This window comes from Zingiber officinale, chromosome 3B (assembly GCF_018446385.1).
Source record: "Zingiber officinale cultivar Zhangliang chromosome 3B, Zo_v1.1, whole genome shotgun sequence".
Classification (NCBI taxonomy): domain Eukaryota; kingdom Viridiplantae; phylum Streptophyta; class Magnoliopsida; order Zingiberales; family Zingiberaceae; genus Zingiber; species Zingiber officinale.
In genome coordinates this window covers 123903249-123929176 of record NC_055991.1, presented here as the reverse complement: position 1 = coordinate 123929176, position 25928 = coordinate 123903249, and the positions used below count along the sequence as shown (strand labels likewise).

The window sequence follows — 25928 nt, the reverse complement described above, 5'->3', positions numbered from 1 at the left end:
TTAGCTATCAATATACAGTCAATAAGCATAGTATCAGATAGACATCGTGACATTATATCAGTAGTTAGGAAAGTCTACCCGATCGCCTATCATACTTTTTGTTGCTACCACATGCCTTGCATCATGGTAACGGATACTGGTAGTAGATCATCTTTAGGCTTGTTTTGGGCAGCAGCATGAGCAAACACAACACTCTAGTATGATCTCATAATATAGTCCATGCTTGAAAAACATTCATATGCCCATAAGTGGCTTCAGAACATTGACCCTAAAAGATGGGCTAGCACACTTTAGTGGGAGAAGGTGCACAATGCTAACCACTAATTATGTAGAGAGTTTAAATGTTTTGTTCAAGCATGCACGTGAACTTTCTATAAATAGGTTAATTGATAATACCAGAAGAAAGATAGCTCAATGATTTTATAACAGAAGGGAGGAAGGCTTGAAATGGGAGGGTGCATTGACACCTAATGCTACTATAGAAATGGATTCAAGGAGAGATAAAGCTAGACCATATAAAGTCCACCCCTACTTTCAAACTGAAATGGAAGTAGAGACCCAGGGTGCTTCATACATTGTTGATTTAGAAAGAAAATATTACAACTGCGGAGAGTTTTAAAATTTTGGATTGCCTTGCTCACATGCTATTGCTGTAATCATTCATCAGAACATAGATACACTCCCGTATTGTTAGCGTTATTTTCATTCACAAACTTGGAAGGCCACTTACATGGATCGTATTTATCCTTGTCGAAGCAAGGAATTTTCGCCTTGTGGTGTAAACAACTTTATAGTTCTATGTCCCCGTAGGCTTGTGCAGCCCGGTAGGTGAAGGAAGGCACGGATCGAGTCGAAACATAATGGGAAGGTAAAAATCAAATGCAACCACTCCAAATAACTTGGTCATAATCAAAGAACTTGTAGAATGTCGCTAGCCTTAGCATGCAAGAATATTTTGTAAGTAGAAATATTATACTTGATTTATATATTTTGTATAAAGGTATAATGGATCCATATCTTTTGTATGTAGTACATCCATATTTTTTTTACTGGTATATGTTTGCATGAGTTTGAAGGTAAACAATTTTGTTGAGTTTTATAAATTTGATATCTCTGATATGAGCAGTGTCAATTGTCTAGATATTTCAAAGTGGGTGCTTGTAAATTGGGTTTCATCTAAAAGGTATGACTAAATTACAACCCTATTTTTTTAGTCATAACTTAGAGTTGAAACCTAATTTACAACCGTATTTATTATTCATGAAATTATTTGAAGATATAATTCTCATATCAGGAATAACCATGGGCCTGATATTTTCCCATTTCAGGCCCATGGTGGGCTTGATATGGTTCCATATCAGGCTCACGTTCTGGCTGAAATGTATCGTAAGATTTGATCACCTTCGGAGAGATCTAAATCAACAATAGACGACACCGTTGGAATCCTTGATACATGAGAAAGCCACTGGAATTGATTTGGATGCAATCTGACATCTCTAAGTTCATCAGTGGATTTTGACCAAAACCCACTCATGGACCTAGTGTAGTCGGATTTCACCAAAATATCGAGTAATGAAAAGGGTTGAGCAAGGAGAAGGTAGATATGGTGTCAAACTTAGGTTCTAACTACTGCCAATGAAGTTATTGTGGCGTGCCATTTAGCATGGAATAGTATAATTGCTAGAATTTCATGAACAACACACACTTTCAAGTTTTGCCTTACAAGCACAATAAAACCCTATTTTACACTTTTGAGTTTTGCCTTACAAACACAACAAAACCTTATTTTTTTAGTCGTAACTTAGAGTTGAAACCAAATTTACAACCTTATTTGTTATACAGGAAATTATTCGAAGATACAATTCTCACATCAGAAATAATCATCAGTATGATATTTTTCCACATCATGCACACGTTTTGGCTGAAATATATTGTAAGATTTGATTGCCTCTGAAGAGATCTAAATCAATAATAGACGGCACTATTGGAGTCCTTGATGCATGAGAAAGCCACAGGAATTGATTTGGGTGCAATATGATCTCTTTAGGTTTATTAGTGGATTTTGGTCAAAACCCACTGATGGACTTAGTGTAGTCAGGTTTCACCAAAATATCAAGCAATGGGAAGGGTTGAGCGAGGAGAAGGTAGATATGATGTCAAACCTAGGTTCTAACCACTGCCAATGAAGTTATTGTGTCATGCCATTTGACACGGAACAGTGTACTTGCTGGAATTCAATGAATAGCACACACTTTCGAGTTTTGCCTTACAAGCACAACAAAACCCTATTTTTTTAATCATAACTTAGGGTTGAAACCTAATTTACAACTCTATTTGTTATTCAGGAAATTATTTAGCTATATAATTCTCACATCAGGAATAACCGTGGGCCTAAAATTTTCCTACGTTCTAGCTGAAACGTATCGTAAGATTCAATTACCTCCAGAAAGATCTAAATCAACAATAGATGGCACCATTGGAGTCCTTGATTCATGAGTAAGCCACAGAAATTGATTTGAGTACAATCTGACATCTTTAGGTCCATCAGTGAATTTTAATCAAAATCCATTGATGGACCTAGTATAGTCAGAGATCACCAAAACATTGAGCAATGGGAAGGATTGACGGAGGAGAAGATAGATATGGTGGCAAACCTATATTCTAATCAATACTAATGAAGTTATTGTGGCGTGCCATTTGGCACAGAATAGTGCACTTATTGGAATTCCATGAACAACACACACTTTCGAGTTTTGCCTTACAAGCACAACAAAATCCTATTTTTTTAGTCGTAACTTAGAGTTGAAACCCAATTTACAACCCTATTTATTATTCAGAAAATTATTCGAAGATACAATTCTCACATCAGGAATAACCGTGGGCCTGATATTTTCCCATATCAGGCTCACAGTGGACCTAATATGGTTCCATATTAGGCCCACGTCGGGCATGATAGTTTCCCATATCAGGCCCACCTTGGGCCTAATATGGTTCCATATCAGGTCCACGTTTTAGATGAAATGTATCATAAGATTCGATAGCCTCCGGAGAGATCTAAATCAACACTAGACGACACCGTTAGAGTCCTTGATACATGAGAAAGTCACGGGAATTGATTTAGGTGCAATTTTACCTCTCTAGGTCCATTAGTGGATTTTGACCAAAACCCACTAATGGATCTAGTGTAATCAAATTTCACCAAAATATCGAGCAATGGAAAGGGTTGAGCGAGGAGAAGGTAGATATGGTGTCGAACCTAGGTTCTAACCACTGCCAATGAAGCTATTGTGTCGTGTCATTTGACACGGAATAGTGCACTTGTTGGAATTCAATGAATAACACACACTTTCGAGTTTTGCCTTACAAGCACGACAAAACCCTATTTTTTTAGTTGTAACTTAGAGTTGAAACCCAATTTACAACCCTATTTGTTATTCAAAAAATTATTCAAAGATACAATTCTCACATTAGGAATAACGGTGGGTCTGATATTTTCCCATATCAGGCCCATGGTGGACCTGATATGGTTCCATATCAAGCCCACGTTGGGTCTGATATGTTTCTATATCAGACCCACGTTCTGGATGAAATGTATCATAAGATTCGATCACCTCCGAAGAGATTTAAATCAACAATAGACGACACCGTTGGAGTCCTTAATGCATGAGAAAGCCACAGGAATTGATTTGGGTGCAATCTAACCTCTCTAGGTCCATCAGTGGGTTTTGGTCAAAATCCACTGATGGACCTAGTGTAGTCAGATTTGACCAAAATATCGAGCAATGGGAAGGGTTGAGCGAGAAGAAGATAAATATGGTGTCAAACCTAGGTTCTAACCACTGCCAATGAAGTTATTATGTCGCGTCATTTGGCACGGAACAGTGCACTTGTCGAAATTCAATGAATAACACACACTTTCGAGTTTTGCCTTACAAGAACAACAAAACCCTATTTTTTAGTCGTAACTTAGAGTTGAAACCCAATTTATAACCCTATTTGTTATTTAAGAAATTATTCGAAGATACAATTCTCACATCAGGAATAATCGTGGGCCTGATATTTTCCAATATCAGGCCCACCGTGGGGCTGACACGTTCTAGCTGAAACTTATCGTAATTTAGTCATACCTTTCAGATGAAACCCAATTTACAAGCACCTACTTTGAAATATCTAGACAATTATACTTTACATTCCCTACCGAACTTTTTTTCATACAACAATGGATGTAATACATACAACATAATCAAGTAACAACACTATACAAAAATGTAGATTTACATTACATCACTGGATGTACTACATACAATACATACAAAGATGATCAAAGTAACACCACTTTAGAAAGTTGTAGCTTTACACTCCCTACCTAATAATTTTTCTTATAACACTGGATAATTAATCTGATTTTATGTAGAACCTGTCCCTCAAGATTGATGTAGCTACATCAATTCTAAATTTTTTCATGTCTCCTTGATTGAAGTTCATCTCTAAATCATATTGCAGACATTGAATGTATTGCATCACAAAGAAGCCACAATCAATGCTGTAAATAACATCAACAATTTAATCTTTGATATTTAATATACAATTGTTATATTCATACCGTTTCTCATTTAATTACCTGGCTTCTTGTTATGGACAATCTATTGTGAGACAGACCCATTTGTCCAATGGATGATGACTTTCTAAATATGGATGAATAACAACAAGTTGTTCATGAGTATATTGTTTTATCTCCGACACCTATAAGAATGAACAAACAATTTATCAAATAAACATCAACTATAATTTTTAATTTATATTGCAATACTAACATACACATGAATATTAGATGTCCACTACTGATTCAAATTTATATTTTGATTTAGAGCTACTTGCAAGAGAATTATAATCATTGAAAGTCCTTGCTTTGGTGTCCATCGCCATCAAGTGAAAGTGTGCACTATCAGTGGACAAAGGTATAAAATTATACCTAATCCCTTCATCTTCAATATCTGTCTTTATCACTTATTGTTGCATGCCAAACTTCATTGTAGACTTTTTTGCCAACTACAAATATGCAAAGGCATATTTACTTAAGAAAATTATAAAATATCGTAAGATATTTTATATTATCAAATCATTTAAATTTCTTATAGTGAAGAAGGTGGAATAATATATAGACTTATTATATGACCTACCAGACGAGGATGCTGTTGGAGCAATCCCAATGGTCCGCGGGACCATGTGTTTTGGTGTTTGGGCAAAGGGTTTAAGGTAGGTTTACCCTTGTTATTTGATATGTGTATGTGAGTGTGCAGGTTTGCAGGATACACATGTGACTCAGGTTGATGGCTTCGGGTCCGGTGAAGGATGGCATTGGGGACGAGCCGCGGGCTTGTATGCATCCGAGGGATCGTGGGCAAGGCAGCGAGGACAAGGGCCGAGGGAAGCGACTTCGAGGCATACGTGAAGGATGACATTGAGGACGAGCCGCGGGCTTGGATGCATCCGAGGGACGAGAGACAAAGGAAGTAGGCTTGAAGGCAAGAGGTCAAAGCTGCGAAGAAGAGTCAAGTGAGTCGTGAGGGTCTGAGTGTGAGAGAAATGTACTCGGGATGGGAAACCCTAGGTTTAGGGTTGTACCAGTCAACTGGTACTGGGACCAGTCGACTGTTGGTGAGCACAGAGAGCTTCTGTGCTCGAATGGCTAGGCACCAATCGACTGGTGCAAGGACTAGTCGACTGGTGAGAGCCGTTGGAGTACCGTTGGGCTGACACCAGTCGACTGGTGCAAGGACCAGTCGACTGGTAACGGGCAAATCAGCTTGCTGATTTCTTCCAAGCTCTATAAGAAGGAGCTTGGGATGGCCGGCTAAGGTGACGAAATTAGACTTGGCTAAAGCCTAATTAGTAGTCACCAAAGTGCTCAAGGTTCTCTTGTGTCCAAGTGTTCTTGGTTGGTGTTGTGGTGAGGTTTCTCCATCCACAAAGAGTTGCTTGAGTAGCCGGAGTTTGCCGGGGGCTAATCCACCGAAGGATCGAGATCGTCCACCTTACGGACAGCCGTGTAGTAGGAGTAAGTTATCTCCGAACCACGTAAACGAACGTATTAGCGGTTTGCATTTCCTTTCTTAGTTTTCGTATTTATATTTTTATTGTTTGTATTCCGCTGTGCTAACAAATACATAGGAAGTGAGTATTTGGGGCCGCCATCTATCCAACCCCCCTTCAAGCCGGCCACCGATCCTCCTACAGATGCCCCCTAAACAAAATTTTACAATAGGTGTCAATTAACTCTCCTTTTGTAAACACCTCTCCATTCACATCAGATAAGAAGGAAGCCACAGTTAACCCAAAGGGTGGTTCCTCCCAAACAAAATTAGTTGTACACTTGCAAAGTAAATCAATTACTATAATAAATTAAGAAAGGAACCAGATAATTTTTATAACTTTTCACTGAATTAAATAGACTATGTATTTCAAACTTCACACTACCATACTTTAGGTTTTCCAATTGTTTTCACAGGTAGGTCACATCTTTGTCTTGTTTTTTCTTCTTCAAAGTCTTAAATTGCTTCTTCACATACTACGCGCATAGACATTAAACACATTTAATTAATAATTTAAATCTAACATCTAAAACTAATTAATATGTATATACACACTTATAGCAATAACTTGTTTTCTGATTTTGTTGAGTTGTGCAATTTAAGTGCACCCTTTTCCGCCTTTTCTTCAAAATTGGCTTCTGACATTGAGATAATCTCTGTTTCTTCTTCCATATCATCCACATTAAGTTTTCCTTTGCCCTTGTCCATAACATCTTTAGCTTCACCTTCTTTTACAATTTTTTCAGTCTCTTCTACTGCTATGATATTCTCGATAGGCTTGTATATTTGTATTTTGCTCCGCTTCCTCTTGGGTAAAAGTTTTCACCACATTGGACTATCACTTAGAGTATCCCTATAATCATACCGACTATGGTCACGTACTCTCCTACTCCTTGTTCCAAAAGCAACTGGGTCTTGCGGATCGACTACACGCTTGCTTGATTGACCTTGCATGACTTTATTTTCTATTATTTCAATTAATTCTTTCACCCTTTCATTCACATGCATGTTCTCCAGTGTTAACTCCTTGATTCGATTTACTTGAACAATGCATCATCAGTCAAATCAAGATTCTCAACCAATATTTTTTCAAATTGGGTAGGGATTTAATTCAATCATAACATGTACAATTATAAAAACAAATGTAATAAACTGTATATTTACTTTGAATAAGTGAGAGTCTTCAATATTTACCTCTTCATGTGATACTTGGTCTAACAAGATCCTCACCTTACTAATATGTGAAGGAATATTCCTCCACTTGTTTATTCATGCTCCTTCAATATTGCATGCTTTTTGGATTGGAACATGTTCCAAAAACCATGCTTGATTCATCATAATAAGTGTTACATAATCATAAATGTGCACAAAATATTATCAAATTTAACATTAAAATATACTCACAGGCAAAAGACCAATAAATCCCTTTAGGTAAGGAGTGGGTGGTCTTGGGGTCATATGTCTGAATTGATGAAAATAAATCTTCAATTGTAGCTAATTGTGGAGCCATAAATTGATGGATAGCTTCAACCCAATTGAATCTACCAAGATTTTCAAAATCATCTATTATATCTAAAAGACCTAAAGGAAATTTATACGTACTAGAAGAAAATAAGACACAAATAAATATATACAAAATGTAGAATTTGTAAAATAATAAAACACCAGCATGTGCTTCAACGCTATTGGAATAAAATTTCATCAACTCCTCAATTCTTGATCTAGTTATGGATTTGTTATTTGAGAAGTGAGCAAGAAACATATCACCCGATGCTTGATTTGAACTCAAAGGAACTAAAGCACCTCGGTCTGTAATACCAAGCAATAAAAATACATCTCTTCGTGTAAATGCAACAGGTACACCTGAAAATCACAAATTAATAGTTATATTGTAAGATATTTTTTTGCATACCGAAATACAAAAAAATAAAACATTAAATTTCTAAAACTATTTGGTGCTTAAAATAAATTATTAAAAATTGGGAGTTGTATCTGAAAATCTAAAGGTTTGAGATGTTAAATCCCAATTTTCAAATATATTGACAAGTATACCACGAATATGCTGGATTTCTTGTATGTCTAAGAAAACACACAAGGGAAATTGTTTGATCATCACTATGTGTCGATCATGTAAAATAATAGCTCCATGATGCCTTCTTTTGATTGTGGATGGTCGAAAAAAAAAATGTTAAAGTGACCTAACACACTATTCCAATGTAGTGTTTGACCAAAATCAACTACAGGCTAAAATTTTTACAAATTTAATTTAATTACAGCAAAATTAAAACTGGTGGAATGTTTTTCAAATCAAGCTTCACATCGTTCTGGAGGGCCTGATATGAGATCATATTAGGCCCAACGTGATGATCCCATATCAAGCACTTTTTGGATATATCCTATGATTTCTGGATATATCCTATGGGTTGAACAAGTTTATGATACTTACCTTTGTTGTCGCATCTTCTTGCTTCATTATGAAAGGAGAGTATTTAGGCGAACAAAACCCTAAACACTTGAATGGACAAACCTCTATGTAGATTTCATCGGAGACCCTTAACGTCCGTCACCTTAGATGTGTGGATTTCGTCGAAAAGCGAACACACTGTGTGAATTCCGTTGGAAACACTGGACACCAAGACACAAGAAGGCAAGGTTTCAGTGGCGGATGATGACTATGTATTTCCACGAGTTAAGAAAAAAGAGAATAAATCTTGTATGCATCCAAGTCATTTTATTAATTTTAAATTTAAAACTAAACAAATATGGCTCGAATACATTAGAAAACAACGTTTGGAGGAAGAGGATTTAAGAGATTGACAGGAGGGACAGAAAGAGAATGATATTATTTTTAATGTTCTTTTTATAATTTTGAAACTAAATTGAGTAAATAAAAAAAACATGACCACTCCTTTTAAGTAAAAAGCCGGAGAATAAATAATACAGATGAATATTAATATAACTCGGAAGAAAAATGGTTCTCCAATAACTTTGTAGAATATGATGGCTGCTACTTGACACCAATTTATTCGTATTCATATTGCTAATCTCATTTAGTAGTGCCTCAATCAGCATTATCCGTATGATATATCAAATTTTAAAATGGCATCTATGCATTTTATATATTCAAAATGGTAAATATGAGATATCCCCCAAAATAAAATAAATCCAAGAAACATAGACCATAAAATATTCAGTAAAATCAAATATTTAGACTATTACAACTCTTACGGTACAGTATGTGAAACTTCACAGGTATACAACATCAAGCCCAATCAAGGGACGGCTAGTGCTTTGTGCTTTCAAGTCCAGGAACCATTAACTAATGTAGGGAATTTCACCATGAGACTATGATCAAGAAAATTATTTAAAAGCTCGACTAAGCAAGACCAAAGAACATATAAAAAAAAATGTAAAGCACAGCCATGCGATGAGGCCAATGTTCAAATTTCTAAAATGGTTCTAATCTGATCAGGTGAATGTCTCACCATGGACCTAGGGTCAGGGTAGCTGTTGTTGGGATCAATAACTGCCTTGTAGATGAGCTCATAACCATCTGCTAGTGCCCTTGCCACACGTGTACGTGCGTCTGACCGCAGCCTTGGAAATTGTAATTGTTCATACTCTGGGAGAAAACCCTGGTTTGCAGTAACCAATTCAAAAAATGTCCTCAGGCATTCAGATAGAACCGAAGGTGAAGTCTCCTCCACCTCTGATAATGATCCAGCCTCACTGACATTTTCTCCCGTAGTAAATTTCTGGATGTAAGACAACTTACTCAACAGCCCACATTTCAAGAGAATGGCATCTACTTCCTTCTGAACAAGAATACTGACATTAGTCTCAATAGCAGAGGTTATTTTATTAACATAACCTGCAGCCACTTCCTGTCCTACTAGTGGCTGCTGAATAGCGGAAAAGCAATTGATGAGGTAGATTTTGGTTGAAGTTTCAACATCCTGCGACAGGAAAAATCATGACAGCAAACAATAATTATCATCAACGTACAACTAATATTGGAAAATATAGGATAAAATAGGTACAGTGAAAATCATTAATTCTTAATTACACCACTGTAACCAAGCAATAAATGATTCTCTAAATAGACCACAGTACCTCATGCAAGTTTATCTATATGGCGTAAACATCAATTCTGACAACCAACGAGCCACGGGAATTTTGTGCAAGAATATCTAGTATGCAAAGGTTTTAGCTTCAGAATGCAAGGCCAGATTAAAGAAGCATTGTGAATGTGATACAGTGGCCCTCAATGAATGAAGTTTTACATATTAGTATACAGAGATAAATCTGGTAGATCTGTTGTCTGCATAATATTAAATTTAAATATCTCTAGATGCCAAAAAAAATTGTCACATCTTGTTTTTATCTTTCCCAGAAACCTTCCTCTTATCAAGTAGCTATTTATTTGTTCAACTGAAAACTCCAAAAAAGTGTTCTAAAGAACAGCAGAACAGATGTTATATATTCATGTTATATATTATCATGACAATTAAATAAAGGAGCAGATAAAGAAGTCTAGTAGAAGATATATATGTGTGTGTGCACGCACGCGTGTATAAAAGATAATTTTATGTCTATAGTTTTGTTTCTGTTATTACTCAGAACACACTAAAACTGAAAAAAGTGTTCTAAAGAACACTAGAACAGATCTTATATATTCATGTTATATATTATCATGACAATTAAATAGAGCAGATAAAGAAGTCTAGTAGAAGATATATATGTGTGTGTGCGCGCGCGCGCACGTGTGTATAAAAGATAATTTTACGTCTATAATTCTGTTTCTGTTATTACTCCTTAGGGCACACTAAAACTGAAAATAATATCCTGCAATATACTAATAAGCCATGAATCACAACTATGTTTGTTCCTAATATAAAAAAATAGTGAAATTGGCAATTTTAGTTTACAGTGCACTCATGTAGGCACATAATCAAATTCTTCCATAACTTGCACAACTTTCTTTAATAGAAACTTTAGTAATAGTGCCCTAGAGATTATAAAAGGGAATCACAATGTAAGGCAATTGCACATATGATTAAAATTAAGCTTTTATTCACAATCTTCTTATCTTGTACAAGTAGAAGATTGTAATAAAAAAAATTATAGCATTGTTGATTCGGTGATAGATTAAAAGATATGGTGAGACAATCTTAAAGCATATACATTGCTATTAAAAAGGTGGGACATCAGCTTCACAATATAACCAGTACGTGACTAGCTTCTAGGTGGATTGTTAGAGAACTATTTACTACACAGATTGCAATGCGAGCCCATTTGGTAGTTTACCTAGTGTTTATGGGAGCTTATGCAAATCAGTATATCTGGTCCTTATGCTTCAGGTTGCTATTTATCATTTAGAAAGATCAACATACACCTAATGTTTGATCCCTTGAAAGGGTTCCATGTAATTTGTGATTATGTTACTAATATTATGTTGCATGTACACAACTGGTAAAGGGAGAACATATCACATGATTTAATTAGTAATCACTCAGATCAAATCTATGCATAGTGGAATCTAATTGAGAAGTGCTCTCAAGTTGGTCTTCCGTTAAGTGGATTATAGTTGTATCAACTAAAGTGAACATTTGGATTTACTGGTCCAACTCCTAGAGGCATGTTGTGACACGAGATGATAAAAGGGGTCTTTATGTAGCACCAAAAGTGTTTGATCATTCAAGCACCGCTGCTACTAGTTGTAGAAGCCTACAAAGCCACACACCAAGCTCAAAATATGAACATAGGATGCAAATAGTTTTATGATTGACACAGAGATAATTAATCATTAATTATTGACATGCTGATTAATTAAGATGGGTTAATGTTAATTTGTTTAAATTAAATTGGAGAGATCTAATATGAAATTTAAGGTTAATTTGCATGATTGGATAGAGGAGTTAAATTGGAAATTAATTAAAGAATTAATTGAATACTCAATTTGGATTTAATTAGAGGATTATGTGGATATAATCCTAATTGATTCTCTAAGAGCTTTAAGATCAATGAGATTGAATCTCATCACCAAGCATTGGATTAGATCATAATATATTGGATCTGACAGACATTTTCTAGTAAATATTTTGGTGCCTTCTAGAGATGGAATATTCCATAAAATGATTCTAGATGTCATGAGAATTGCTTAGCGGCTGATTGGGTTTAGTGGGCTCATGATGTAACTAAGTGTATAAGCTCTCATTAATTCCCTAAACACTAACTAGTGGTCATTTAGATCTAGATCTAGATCTAATCTACCTATCTCCCTCTAGCTCTTTCTTCCTCTCCTTGGTGGTGGTGATCAGACCTTCAAGGTGGTGATTAGATCTCCTCCTTCCTTCAATGCAAAGACGCTAGCATCTCCTCATTACTCAAGTGGTCAAACTGCATGGATGACGTAGAGAACGTAGTGCTCATTGAATCTTGCATAAGGTATGACAACCTAAACCACGTTCATCATCCATTCCAATACTTGCTTTGGATCTTCACAGATATGCAAGTATGGCAAAAGTTAGAATTATCTGCTTCCGCAATGCGCCAGTGTGCTTCTTTTGTTGTGGCATTCAAAGACAGTTGTCACCAAATTTATCATTTAGTGCAATGTATCAAAAGAAAACAAAACTACCTAGTTCTCAAATAAAATTGTCCTAAAATTCATAATAAGTGTTCATACTTGTAGACTTTACTGTCTACTAATATAAGTATTCATTTAGTCATCTGTTGCAATTTATACTTCCACAAATAACAAATCTGCATCAGCTATTTAGAGTAATAGCCATTAAACCCTAAGAAATTGGGACAAATGGCTCATTATTAATTTTAGCACAAAATTTGTGTGAGATTTTGATGTTTGTGCACCTAGAGACGATAGAAACATACACACACTCAAAGTAGGATAACAATTGCTGGAGAACACTAGAAGAAGAAAATTTAGTTAGCTTGCAGACGTTCACCTGTGACAGGGTGGATGACTTCTTGCTTAGCATTGCATCAATTGTCAAAGAATCTCTGCTACTAGAGCCCAGATCAGAGCTTGTTTTACTTCTCCTTGAATGTAGTGCTTTAGATTTATGTGCTTCTGCTGCTTGTTCACACATCTAAACAGAGAAATTAGAAACAAATCTTAAGATCTTAAAGAAAAGAAAATAAGCTCAAATCGTAGTGCTTTCCCCTGAAATAGGGAGGGAGCACATTGCAAAAAAAAAAATTAGTTCGATGAAAACCAATGAAGCTTGAAATTAGGATAATGAAGTGATGGTCAAAAGTACATTTGCACTATTGTCAGCAAGTCAAAGTTGCATTTATGAAATATCTATTTTCTCTAATAGATTGGCATGTAAATGATATGCTATTAAAGAAAACAAAGAACACATAGTATGCATAGATAACAAAAACCAAAATGAAAATCGATCAGGCCAGGATTCAACCCACTGGTTCGCTAGTCGCATTGATAGGTCAGTAGATCAGACTGCATGCCGACTCAATGATTGACTTGACAGAGCCCATTGATCATACCAGCCTAAGTGAACTACTGATACTGCATATCTATTAAAAATTATTTATAAATACACACATATAAGGCGAGAAAATTGACATGTATTTGTTATCCTCAAGCATGCCCTACCTAATCATCATCATTTGACATATTATTGACAAGAAAGCATAAAAGCTAAAGTAAAACTAACATACATGTGTATCTGCTCTTATTGCCACTATTATTAATGGATGATCAAGTAACTAAAAAATGTTGAAGCCGTTAGAAGTAAATCCCACATCTATAGGATTTATGTGTAAAGAATCTACATTTGTAAATATCTTTCAAGAAAAGGTATAAGGTTTATAATTTTGATACCACTCAACAAAATGAACATCCATATAAAAACTGTAGTATTAAGTACAAGTGACTTCTCAGAGTATACCATTTGATTGGAATTTGCACAATGTATATGCTAATTATCAATAAAGTCATAAAGCAAAAAATTCAAATCAATTGTTAAAAGGGTGCTCAATCAATTCTAGTATGATACCAAGAAAGAAGTGCAATGACATCCATAGTATAAAAATCCAAGACTTCAGAAGCTTAGTTTCAAATTCCCTCTAATCTCCAGTAAATGACAGTCATCATATGCAATTGGAGTACATGAGCCAAAGGGAATTAAAGGAGAAAAGGAAGGAGCACTGCAAAATGAGAACTGCGGAGAAACACTGTCTGACAGAGAAGAGGAAGGGTATCTTAGAGAGATATCGACAAAGGACTAAAGAACGGAGGGAAATGCTTTGTCTTATGACAGTTTAAGAAGCTGAAAGGGATAGAATGGTCTATGTTTTGATGGCAAAAGAAGCCCAAAGCCTATAGATATTCCCAAAAATGTCAAAATCATCTTGGAAGAATTCCATGACAATATTCCAGAAGAGCTACTAGTGGTCTTCCACCTCTTAGAGAAATTCAACATCAATTATTATTCTTCCAAACAGTGCATATAATCGGATGAGTCTAAAGAAGCATGAAGAGTTGAAATGGCAAGTGATGGATTTTTATATGTAAAGGATACATCAGAGAGAGCTTAAATCCTAATGTTGTTCTAGCTCTTTCGACACCAGAGAAAGATCTTGACATCTGCATGTTGATAGTGGAGCACTTGGAATTATGTCAAATATAGATTCCTAATACCAACAATTTATTACATATCTGACATGCTGGATGGAGCTGATGTGTTTTTAAATGTTCAATTTTCAAAGTGGCTTTCATCACATAGAATAAAGTTAGGATATGAATGGAAGATCATTCAAAACAAGGGAGGGAATGGATGAAAGAGCAATTTTCCCAAGGAACTTCAATTTCAAAAGATTTTTTTTGTCATCTTCTTCTTCTACCTCCCCATCATTGTTGACTTGTCAGAATTAGTTGGCACTGCAGGGCTTGAATATTTATTAATGACATTTCATTACCCAAGATAATATTTTTGTGAACTGATTTGAATCGAACAATAAATTTCATATCAAATCACAAATTTCATGTTGCATTTAGCTTAGAAAGAATTCCCAACTAAAGATATACAAAAAACTAACAACTAGTAAGGAAAAAAAAGTAATAACAATCAGTAAGAAATTGCAAAAGGGAAGTCAAAACTCACTTGAACTATAGGATCAAGTAAAGCAGAAATCACAGGATCAAAATCTGGCTTTTTGCCAGAAGCAGGAACCATCATGCTGTTATAGGTATCAATGAGTTCAAGCAACAAGGAAACCCCTTCTCTCATTGCTGGTGGTGGGGATAGATCCACTGCAACCAGTGGAGGGTACCTCAAAAGTTTCTCTCCACGACTCTTAAGAATGTTGAAGAAGGTTTGCTGAGCAGCATCCTTGAGTAGCCAAAGAGTATTGCAGAGAGCTGTATCTCTTCCAAGCAAATCCGAAATCTAAAAGAAGAGCAAGATCAAATATTGGTAACTGATCAAGGCATTCATGGAACAAATGGCCAGCAACTTACAGTATGACTGTAGAACTCTAATGTATTGCTCAGTCTATAGGATATAATAAGGCTAGGCTGAGACTGCAAAACTTGCTCTACTCTGATTTTGAATGGTCTACAGGCACCTTCAAATATTCTGTCCAGAATGAAGACCATCTCAGGCTCAAATTTAGCATTATTCTCCTCAGAACTTTTGGATAAGTGACGGATAGTAGAGTTTGTTTCATTATTTGCATCCGGATCGAGTAAAGCAATTACAAGTTCTCTTTCAGAAGCCAAAGCCTAGAAATAAGACATGTAGCAGTATCTTAGGAAAAAAATCATCCTTAAAATCTGTTAACCATCATATGATAGTCATTAAAATAGTGTATCTAGCCCACATATATTCAATAGCGAAATTTATAAATATACAAAATTGGTTGTCTACAAATATATGGAGATACTTATAAAAAGTCCAGACCTGATGAAGCCATCCTAACATGTCACCAACATAACGCAAGGGATCATGAGCATGCACTTCAATAGGTCTTGGAAGCGTTCCAGGTCCTCCTCGTGTAAGTGCACTTATAAATCGTCTAAAAAGTGCATGGTGCCGCATATTTGCAATCTAGAGTTGGAATGACTTAAATCAATAAGACTAGGAGCATAATAAATAAGGAATAAGTCAAAATACAAGCTCACACCTCTTCTGCACAGTACTTGAAAAGAACAGGCCTTTCCTTGAGACAACATACTGCCATCTTTAAAAGATTGCTGACTTCAGGGTTGTCATTATCGCCTAGTTTCTTACACTCAGCTTGAACCCACCTGCAGAGAGCAACATAAATAAATAAGTATATTTTCCGCTAGCTAATGTAATTTTTGCTTCCAATTTTTTATATCTTAAATAAGAATTGATCTTTAACATCTTTTACCATTTTATCCATTGAAAAAAAATGTCTTAGACCCTATCAACCTTTTAACTTTCATTTAAATAAAGTCCTGAGAATATTTAGAATAATAATGATTACACTCCTGTGTTTCGAGTACATGCAAACTATGCTAGCCGTATTCTTCAATTCCTAGCATTACATTTATAAAGACAGCCCATGGTAACCCTAACATCCTTCAAGGCATTGCCTTCATCAATTTCTACATGTGAACATGTAGTAGGGTACGTAGTAAAAAAGAAATAGTGCAGATTTAAATATAATATTGGCAATCAGAAAGGTTATCACCTGCACAGTCTCTCATAGGCTCCTTCTTGGTAAACCGACATCACATCCATTAGCTCCAACCCAGCACGCTGCTTACAATTTAATCCATTTAGTTCTAATCCAGATAAAGAAGAAAAAGATATCAAGAGGAGTTGTCATTCAGTCCCGAAGATTTTAAGTGATGATAGATCAACAATGATTGTTATGTTGGTTGAATCTGGTTTAAATTGCTCTTCAATAAAGAATCAAAATCACCTTTTACTTTTTTGAGAACTTTAATCCCAAAGTCATTGCAGGACTGCTATTCAATTCTTTTTTATTTTTGTGAAAAAAATGTAATTAAAAATCAACTCAACATAACTATTTTTTATGTTACCTGTCCACATCATCTAAGTCCACATCATCTTTGGTAAATCTTTTTATATAATTGTAAAAAAAGAATGTCGAACAAATTAATATTTTTATTGTTCTGTAAGCCATAACAAGGCATATATTCTAGTCCTTGGTTCACAAAAGTTATTGCAAAGGACTATATCAATTTTACAACTCTTATGCAGCTCAAATATAGGTATATGAAAAAAACAGGTGCATGATATAAAAAAGAAAGCCAGCAAGGAAAATAATAGTTAGTTGCGCTTGTTATTACATGTTATAATAGTTTATGAAAATGTCCAACTTTCTTGAAACCCCCCGGCCCACGTTGACAATTCAAGTTCTCGGGCTGATTCATGTCTTGTGTTTTAAATTTTGGGGCTTTATATTTGAGTTGGTTATCAAGGTTTGATATAAAAAGTCTGACCTGAACCAAGTATTGACTAAAGCATGTTTATAGTAAAATTTATCAAGCCAAAGTTTTAAAAGACAACCTAGGTGACCACGTATGCCTAGCATAGGCAATAAAGGATCCCATCACATGTAGCACATGTGATCTCCCGTATGTGGTTGGGTTTAGGCAAGATCAAGTGATCTATGTGAAGAACATATGGGCATTCAAAAATCAAATTGTGATTCACTCAAGACAGTTTGGATTGAACTAAAACAAATTAAAAACTCATTTCACATGTGCCTTGAACAGTTCTCAAATAATATGGGCTGCAATGATTTTGCCCCTTAGAGGATTACTTGTAATTTGTAATACTTGCTTAGTTTTTGGTATGATAACTTGCAAGTATCATTTTAAGTCTTGCAAGTGTTCAATTATATCCATGTTACTTACATGATTGTTCTATGTAGTTAAATAATATAGATTGTTATAGCTTATATGTTTTACACGGTATGATTATGTGTATTTTTTACATCAATTATTGATTTGATAGGTTTATTAGTAAATTTTATTATAATTGTTCAGCATTAATGTATATAAATAATTTTTGCATTTATTTTAAACTTGGACATGATATATGTGCTATGAAGCACATAAGTTGACCCCGTGATTTACCTCCCTTCACATAACCTGGGGGCGGGCTTTGAGGGGCGCCTAGGATGAGCGTAATCACCTTTTGCTACAATATGAAGGATATTGATTGCACACTACAACACACTTTTTAATAACATATCAAAACCTATGAAAAGTTTACCAACTTTTAAAAAAAAACACTTAAATCCGATCTAATAGATGAACACCTATTGAACATTACTTTTAAATACATAAAAATTCCATGAGTCACATAAGCAATGTAAATAGTAGGCAATCATAAAAATATAGATGCACAATTGGTTGATACTAATACAAAAAATTATTGGCATGAGTGACATTATTAGTGACTCAATTGTAAGTCACATTAACATCACATATTAAAACAATTATGATTGTCGAGATGACTAAATGAACAAACAGTAATTACTTTAACTTAAAAAGGGGTAGCCCAATGCACGAAGCTCCCGCCAATGAGGGTCCCGAGAAGGGGTCAGACCAGATGGGTCTATTGTATGCAGCCTTACTTTAACTTATAAATCAAAAAATAAAAATGCATATAGATGAGTTTTTCTGTGTAGCTACAGCATTATTTCCTGAGAAGACATACAATCTAGCTAAACCTGCCATTACGGATTATAAACATACAGACTTGATGAATTCTGATGATTAATAAGGTAAGATATCAATGGACACATGAAAATACATAGGGAACAATGATACTCAATCCTTAAGCCTCAATAACCGCTTGTTTCCTCCCATGATGTTCAACCCAAAGAAATCAAAACAAAGAATGTTAAAATCAATCAATAAAAGTCATTAGTCTCCAATAAAGTAGACAAGTGAAGTGACTAATGCAGAAATTCGGAAATCATAATTGCACTTGAACAACCACAAAATAACAATTAATCCTACCTGGTGATGTGTTCTTAGCAATATCTTGCAGTTGGCATGAATTTCCTGAACATGTGCTAGAGCCTTGAAGAAACTCTCACCAAGTTCTTCTTCCCTCAGAGCATTTATCTATGTCATGGATCAAGAAAATTTGCATAACCAGCATATAATTTTATAAAGTGAAATACCATGTTATTATAGCTTATTTAGTTACCTCATCACTAGAAAGCTGGTAATCATGTAGGAAGCATGACACAATTTCTTGCCTTTGAGTGGTAACCTCAAGTTCTTGTTTTAGCCTCTCTGTGGTACTTATGATATCCCCTGTGCTAGCACTGCAACTGCTCAATGCCTTTCCAATCCTGTATGATTAAAGACCCAGCAAAATAGTTGTATTGGAATAAAATATAGAAAATCAAAAAGCAGCCTAGTAATGCTTAAGCAGCATCAACTTAGATAAATAAATGAGCTCCACTAGAGTCAATATAGGCAGATCGAGCAGCAAGAATACCACAGTAAAATAAGCTTTCCCAGTTTTGTGTCCTGATAACCACAAGATATGAAGAAGTTTTAGCTCATGCAGTTCAATCTTGGCAAGTTAGGAATTATAAATGAATCAAAAATTACCCTCGTGATTATTTAAATTTTATCAGGCAAAGACATCCTAATTTCCAATATTTATCAACAGAGCAAAGATGAATGGCAAATTTGAACAGCAAAAGCTCATGAAGAAATCAGATGCTTGATAGGTCTTCATCATCCACTACATCTATTCCGAAAGGATTTCAGTCTAATATCTAAATAGCTTATCTTTCTTGCTCGGTCAAGAGAGAAAATGAACATTATAAATCAATAACTCTGAGGAAGAAGGCAAGATAGTCCCAGGCCGTGTCAACCATCTAGATCTCATAGCTATTCAAAGTCTAAGTTTGATTTGTCATTCAAATTGTCAGAGGAAACAAAAGCCACAATCTGCATACTAATAATCCTTAGGGAAACAATTTGTGAGAAAAATCTGTGCATCTATCTATGTGGACTCTGGACTATATGCAGGCAAGTTGCTAGGAGAGGGCAAGTGATGATCTGTCAAAATAAGCAATCGATATGCCAGTGTGAGATCATCCCGATCAATTATACTCCCAGGGGGGCATCGCATCTTGGGTAAATAACAAGATGCAAGAGTCAGATTTTACTGGATCATACGCCTCTACTGAATTGAGGATGGAATAGAACCATGTAACAGTTCATCATTTTCTCTGTTTCTTCCTATTTTGACAAAGACTTACTGGTCGCAGCAACCAGCCAAAGCATTGATCTCTTCCTCCACTCTATCCAGCGCCTGATCAAAGGATCGCATTGTTATAGATTTCAATGAATAAAATATAAATTGAGAGAGTGAAAGACAGAGAGACCTGTTGGGCGGCAAAGGAGGCATCAAGGAATTGATGGTTGATGGCAAGGGCGCGCTGCTCAATGGAAGATTTGAGGTTACGCCGGGCCTGCGGAGTGTTGTCGGAATAGAATGTGGAAAGGGTTCCCAAAGAAGACAACAGATCAGGGCTGTCCGTCCGCGTCTCCAACACCTTCCTCAGCTTCCTGGATAATCCGGGCGCCAACGCCGTCACCGCCATAGAAAACACCCAATAAAAAAGTCGCTTTTCTTCCTGATGAAGAACACCATCGACATCCATCGTCCAAGAGAGAAAAGGAAAGAACTCCATTAGACCTCATGATTCCAACAGAAGATTATTTCTCATGCGCGCTGCTTAAATTTAGATTTGAGGACAAAGGAAACACAATCTCGGCATCGAAAGGAGTCTGTTACCTCCGCAAAGAAAGAAGGATGAAGTTTCTTGGACCTCGCACCCACCGTGGTATAGCCGGCTTCCACTCAGCGACGGCCTCACGGACGGGATCTCGCGCTCAATCGCTTCATCGGAGAATGAAAACACTAGAGACCCCCCTTCTTACGCACAGCCATGTTCGCTGGATCTGAATTAATGGATCAGATATATTCACTCATCCATCGTACGGCAGTAGATGTCTTTCATAATCAACGACCAGATCTTGAATGTCATAGTGGTTTGGCTACATCGTCACTGCTGATTTCTCGTAGGGTTCGGTCTTACCCAACGTCGTACCCAAGCTCTCTTTCGCATCAACGTTTTTTTTTATTTATCGATCGACCTCGAATATAATGTAGATATTCGATTGTGTTTATCAATCAACGTTTTTATCTTATTTCAATTGTGTTTAACATGATGTAGATATAGATCTCATGGCTGAGCTAAGATCTTAGGTTAGTATAAATAATTAGAATGAAAATGAATCGAATATGTTGGTGTTTTGAGTGGTTTAAAAAATATTTAATTAATATTTAAAATTATTAAATTCCAGACAAACTTGATGCTCAATAATTTTTTTGGAATCAAATTTTAATTTATAATATTTTATTTGATTGTTCATGAACCACTAGTACATAATCGAACTCTAATTATTTTTAGATAATTTTAATTTAAATATACTCAAATTAAGGTATGAATAATTCAAACTAAATTCAAATTTAAGTCATTTCAAATTATAATTTGTTTCTACTAGAATCGAGGTTGGAACAAATCTTACCAAACTTGAATTTAATTCCAAAGGGAGTTCAAGCAAAAATTATTTGTATTTTCAAACTTCAAATAAAATTTAAATATCATGTATATTTTTCGAACTCGTACTCAACTATTAATATTTTTATATTATTTGACTCGATTAGGTTAGTTTGCATTCTTATTTTTTAATAAAGTAAACAAATATAAAATCTTATAATCACAAAATATCACAAAATAATTATTTTATAATTGCTTCAAGTTGATCATGAAATAGATTAAATTTTGAAAAATCTTATGGATAATAATTGCATCAATTTTTTTATTATCAAAAGTTAAAAATAAATTTTGTGCGCACAAACAAAAGTTACACAAAGGGTAACTTTGTAGTCTATCAATAATACCATAGAATAAATAGTGATGTAAATTTATCTCTTCTAATGAATTACCATATAAATCAATAGAAAATTAGTTTCAATGTGATTCTATAACTCCTAAAAATAGCTTTATAAACTGAGCATGTTATAATAGACTGTGTTTGACCGTAAAGATTCATTATATACTCTTTTCTCTAATGAGCTTATCATTTAATGATTATTTTTCAATTCTTAAAACATTTTTTAAAATTTAATGTACCATTTCTTTAGCCCTACATTAGCCAAGCCCATGATCTCATGCATGGTTGAACCCTGGAAAGAGTTGCATATACACTTATAAATATTTTGCTAGTCTTACGAAGGTGATGGAAAATTAACACAACTCGTGATAAGAGAAGTCCATTTGGCTAATCACCCAAGAAATCTATCCATAATTGAATTTGACTGAGAGATAATTCTCAATCTACTTTCTTATTATGGATTATCTAGATGATCAAAGAGTATACTAGTGGAATTGCTTTCGTTTCCGGTGGATGTGTTGTCTCATTCAAGTTCCCTACACAGTGCAGACAGACACTGGAGTCTCAAAACGAAAGCTCTACCTATTTGCTATCTTCTCTGAATTAAGAAGCTCATGGTCATGATAAGGATTACTTAAGCAGTTTACTAACAATTAGAATAAACATACTTTCCACAGTGAAACTATCATATTTCAAAGAATATGGATGAATAATCTATCATGGATTTGGAATGATGCGAAGAAGCTATACACATCACATTTTTTTATATATTCCATAATGATATCTTTCAATGAAATCTCTTTATCTGATACAATTACTGTCCATCTCATTACTCAAAAGGAATTGAATACTTGGAATCATCCCGTATCACAAACAGGAAGTCAGGAAATGGCTCATGCTTTGCAGCGAAAGCTTTCGAACCAAGTGACTGGCTAACTAGCTGATCGTCATCAGTCATTTTAGTTCTGCTACTAATCGACATCCCCAATCTCATCAAGGTGAAACTCAGGGATTTTGTAACCAGGAGATTTCATCTCAAGTGCCAAGCCTTGAAGCATTCCATAAATTTGATCATTTTCCGGGTGCATTTGATCCTTAGACATGAACCTGTGCATGGAATCTGCAACCTCAATCCAACTAGACCCTGGTTCCTTCCTCATTCCTCTTTCTCTCATCTCTTTCCTCACCCTATCAGCACTCTCCCAATTCCTATCAGAAGCATACACATTTGATAGAAGAACATGATACCCTGCAAGTTCTTCCTCCTTTCCCAGTTCAAATAGTTCCTCGGCTACTAACTCGCCCAACTCAAACTTGCCATGAACCCTACATGCAGCAAGCAGAGAGCCCCAGATTCCTGTGAATTTTCCAGTTTCGCCTAATCCTTTGGCAAAATCATATGCTTCCTCCACTCTTCCAGCTCTGCCCAGCAAATCAACCACACAGCCATGGTGTTCTGTAGTTGCTGCAATGCCACAATCCTTCATTGATTCAAACACCGCGAGACCTTCCTCAATCAATCCAGAGTAACTACAGGCTGAAATGAGTGCCACAAAGGTGACTGCGTCAGGCTTTACTCCTAATTCTCTCATCAACTGGAACAGAGCCAAAGATTTCTCTCCGAGCCCATGTTGGCCAAATGCCGACAACATGGTAGTGTAAGTGACAGTGTTTTTGTTGCCCATGCCATCAAATATTCTCTCGGCAGAACATATCTCACCACATCTGGAGTACATGTCTATTAGTGCTGTGGCAACAAATACATTGTCATCAAGACAATATCTAATGGCAAATCCATGGATCTCTTTTCCAGCTTGGATTCCTCCAACTCCAACCGGGCTATAAGATGGAAGGATTGAAGTAAGCGTCACAGCATTTGGAATTTGGGAATCTTGAAGCATATTTCTAAACACTGCTATGGCTTCTTCGCTCTGCCCATTCTGTGTGTACCCAGCAATCATGGCATTCCAGGTAACTTTATCTCGATTATAAGATCTCTCACTGTTGAACAGACGGCATGCAATCTCAACAGAACCAGACTTCGCGTACATGTCGATCAGGTAACTCTCCATGCCATCGAACTGAATATTGTGCCTGATGAGGAATCCATGCATCTCCTTTCCTATTGAAAAGCTTCCCAGATTGGATGCTGCTGAAAGCAGAGCCACAGCGGTCACCGAATCCACAACAAAACCCTGTTTCTGCATCTCGTACACCAGTAGCACACCCTCCAAGTTCAGATCATTCTGCACCAAAGCAGAGACAATAGTGTTCCATGTGACGACATCTCTCTCGGGCATTTGCTCAAACACTTCGAATGCTAATTGAACTTCGCCGCATCTCGAATACATGACTACGAGAGCATTGCTGAGCACCAAAGGTAGCACCTTTTCAGGATTCTCTTTGATCAGATAGGCGTGGATTTGTTGTCCCAACTGGAGATCTTGCATCTGAGAGACCGCAATTAGAGAGGAGAGAAAGGTCACCGTATCAGCAACCACCTCGCCTGATTCCAAAATCTCAACCAGGAGAGCGAGGGCTTTGCTGTAGTCACCGTTCTGAACGTACCCACTGATCATGGTGTTCCAAACTTGCGTATTTTTACCCTCTGTTTGATCAAAAATCCACCTTGCTGATTCGATACCCGACAGCTCCGAGTACATCAAGATAGCAGCGCTAGCCACAAATGGATCATTGAGATGGCCATGGCCGCACTTGACAAGCAGACCGTAAAGTACATCACAGATCTTGATTTCCCCAATTGCAGAAACAGCCGGGAAGACGTTGACAAAAGTGACAGGTGTCGGTCGGATTCGGACCTCAAGCATCAGCTTCAGGAGCGCTAACGCCTCGTCAGAGCACCGGCGACGGACGTACCATGCGATCAGTGTATTCCAAGCGACGACATTGCGATTCGGCATTCTGTCGAACACGAGGCGAACGGCGTCGACACGCGATGTTTCAGGGTCCATGGCGCAGGCGTACATGTTAAGGAGGGAGTTGTTGAGAACCCGGTTCCTCGGAGGCGCCGAGTGGAGACGGACGATGCGGCAGTGGATGGATTTGCCGAGACGGAGCTGTCTGGCGTCGGCGCAGGCCTTGAGGGCAGAGGAGTAGGTGTAGGCGTCAGAGGGAGAGTTCATGAGGGCGTAGAGGCGAAGGGCCTCAAGGGGTAGGGCGTTGCAGACGTAGCCGATGATGAGGGTGTTCCAAAGAAGGGTGGGCGAGGCGGCGGGGTGGGAGAGGGAATCGAAGAGAAGGCGGCGGGCAGCGTCAAGGCGGCCATCCTTACAGAGCTGGCTCAGCCGGGACCGGAGAGTGGCTTTCTTCGTTTGTTGCGGGTGTCCATGAGGAGGCCCAGGATCTTGTGGTTGCTGTTGATGATGAAGTTGTTGTGATTGTGTTCGTCGAAGGAAGGTGTGGTGGTAGTTGGGCGGCGACTGCTTCCTCGGAGGAGGCGTAGTAGCAGGGAGGCGGAGGGTGGCGCGGTGGAGAGGAGGGTGGGGCGCGGACATGAGGTAAGGTTTGGTCTTCTCCTTCCGTTCATATTTCTTTTTATGCGTTTGTGATCTGCGGGCGACAAAGGGAGAGGCTGAAAATTTTATCCATGCGAGGACGACGACGTTATAATGGAGATTTCTTGAGACAGACTGTGTGATTATTATTATTATTATTATTAAACCCAAATTTACTTTCCATAAATATTATATCCTAATTACTAAACTCTAAATTTTAAATTCTAAATCCTACAAAAATTAACACTAAGAGCATGTTTGGTTCAGGGTTATTCTCCATAACCTTGATTATCCAACCAAGGTTATGTTATTTAACCGTGTTTGGTTCAGGGTCATGAG

At 36.7% G+C, this 25928-nt stretch overlaps 2 protein-coding genes across 2 annotated transcripts; both read right to left on the bottom strand.

The window, feature by feature from the left end:
- Positions 1-9247: 9247 nt before the first annotated feature.
- On the bottom strand, positions 9248-21078 carry LOC121967561 (conserved oligomeric Golgi complex subunit 6-like). Its single transcript, XM_042517866.1, has 12 exons — positions 20909-21078; positions 20496-20747; positions 20370-20422; positions 19298-19445; positions 19105-19212; positions 16797-16864; positions 16263-16386; positions 16040-16186; positions 15598-15861; positions 15242-15526; positions 13061-13204; positions 9248-10048 (listed from the first exon to the last, which is right to left on the bottom strand). The coding sequence occupies exons 2-12, from the start codon at positions 20712-20714 to the stop codon at positions 9533-9535; spliced, it is 2076 nt and encodes a 691-aa protein (XP_042373800.1). The 5' UTR covers positions 20715-20747; positions 20909-21078; the 3' UTR covers positions 9248-9532.
- Positions 21079-22805: 1727 nt separating this feature from the next.
- On the bottom strand, positions 22806-25715 carry LOC121967560 (pentatricopeptide repeat-containing protein At3g22150, chloroplastic-like). Its single transcript, XM_042517864.1, has one exon. The coding sequence runs from the start codon at positions 25587-25589 to the stop codon at positions 23046-23048; it is 2544 nt and encodes an 847-aa protein (XP_042373798.1). The 5' UTR covers positions 25590-25715; the 3' UTR covers positions 22806-23045.
- Between the last annotated feature and the right edge of the window lie 213 nt (positions 25716-25928).

Excerpts from the sequence above, each read along its gene's own strand:
- LOC121967560 (XM_042517864.1), bottom strand. The coding sequence starts at position 25,589 with ATGTCCGCGCCCCACCCTCCTCTCCACCGCGCCACCCTCCGCCTCCCT.
- LOC121967561 (XM_042517866.1), bottom strand. The coding sequence starts at position 20,714 with ATGGCGGTGACGGCGTTGGCGCCCGGATTATCCAGGAAGCTGAGGAAG. Across the intron at positions 16,865-19,104 it reads TGCTAAGAACACATCACCAG|CGTGCTGGGTTGGAGCTAAT; the intron begins GTAGGATTAATT and ends AATTGTAAGCAG. Across the intron at positions 10,049-13,060 it reads AGTCATCCACCCTGTCACAG|GATGTTGAAACTTCAACCAA; the intron begins GTGAACGTCTGC and ends TTCCTGTCGCAG.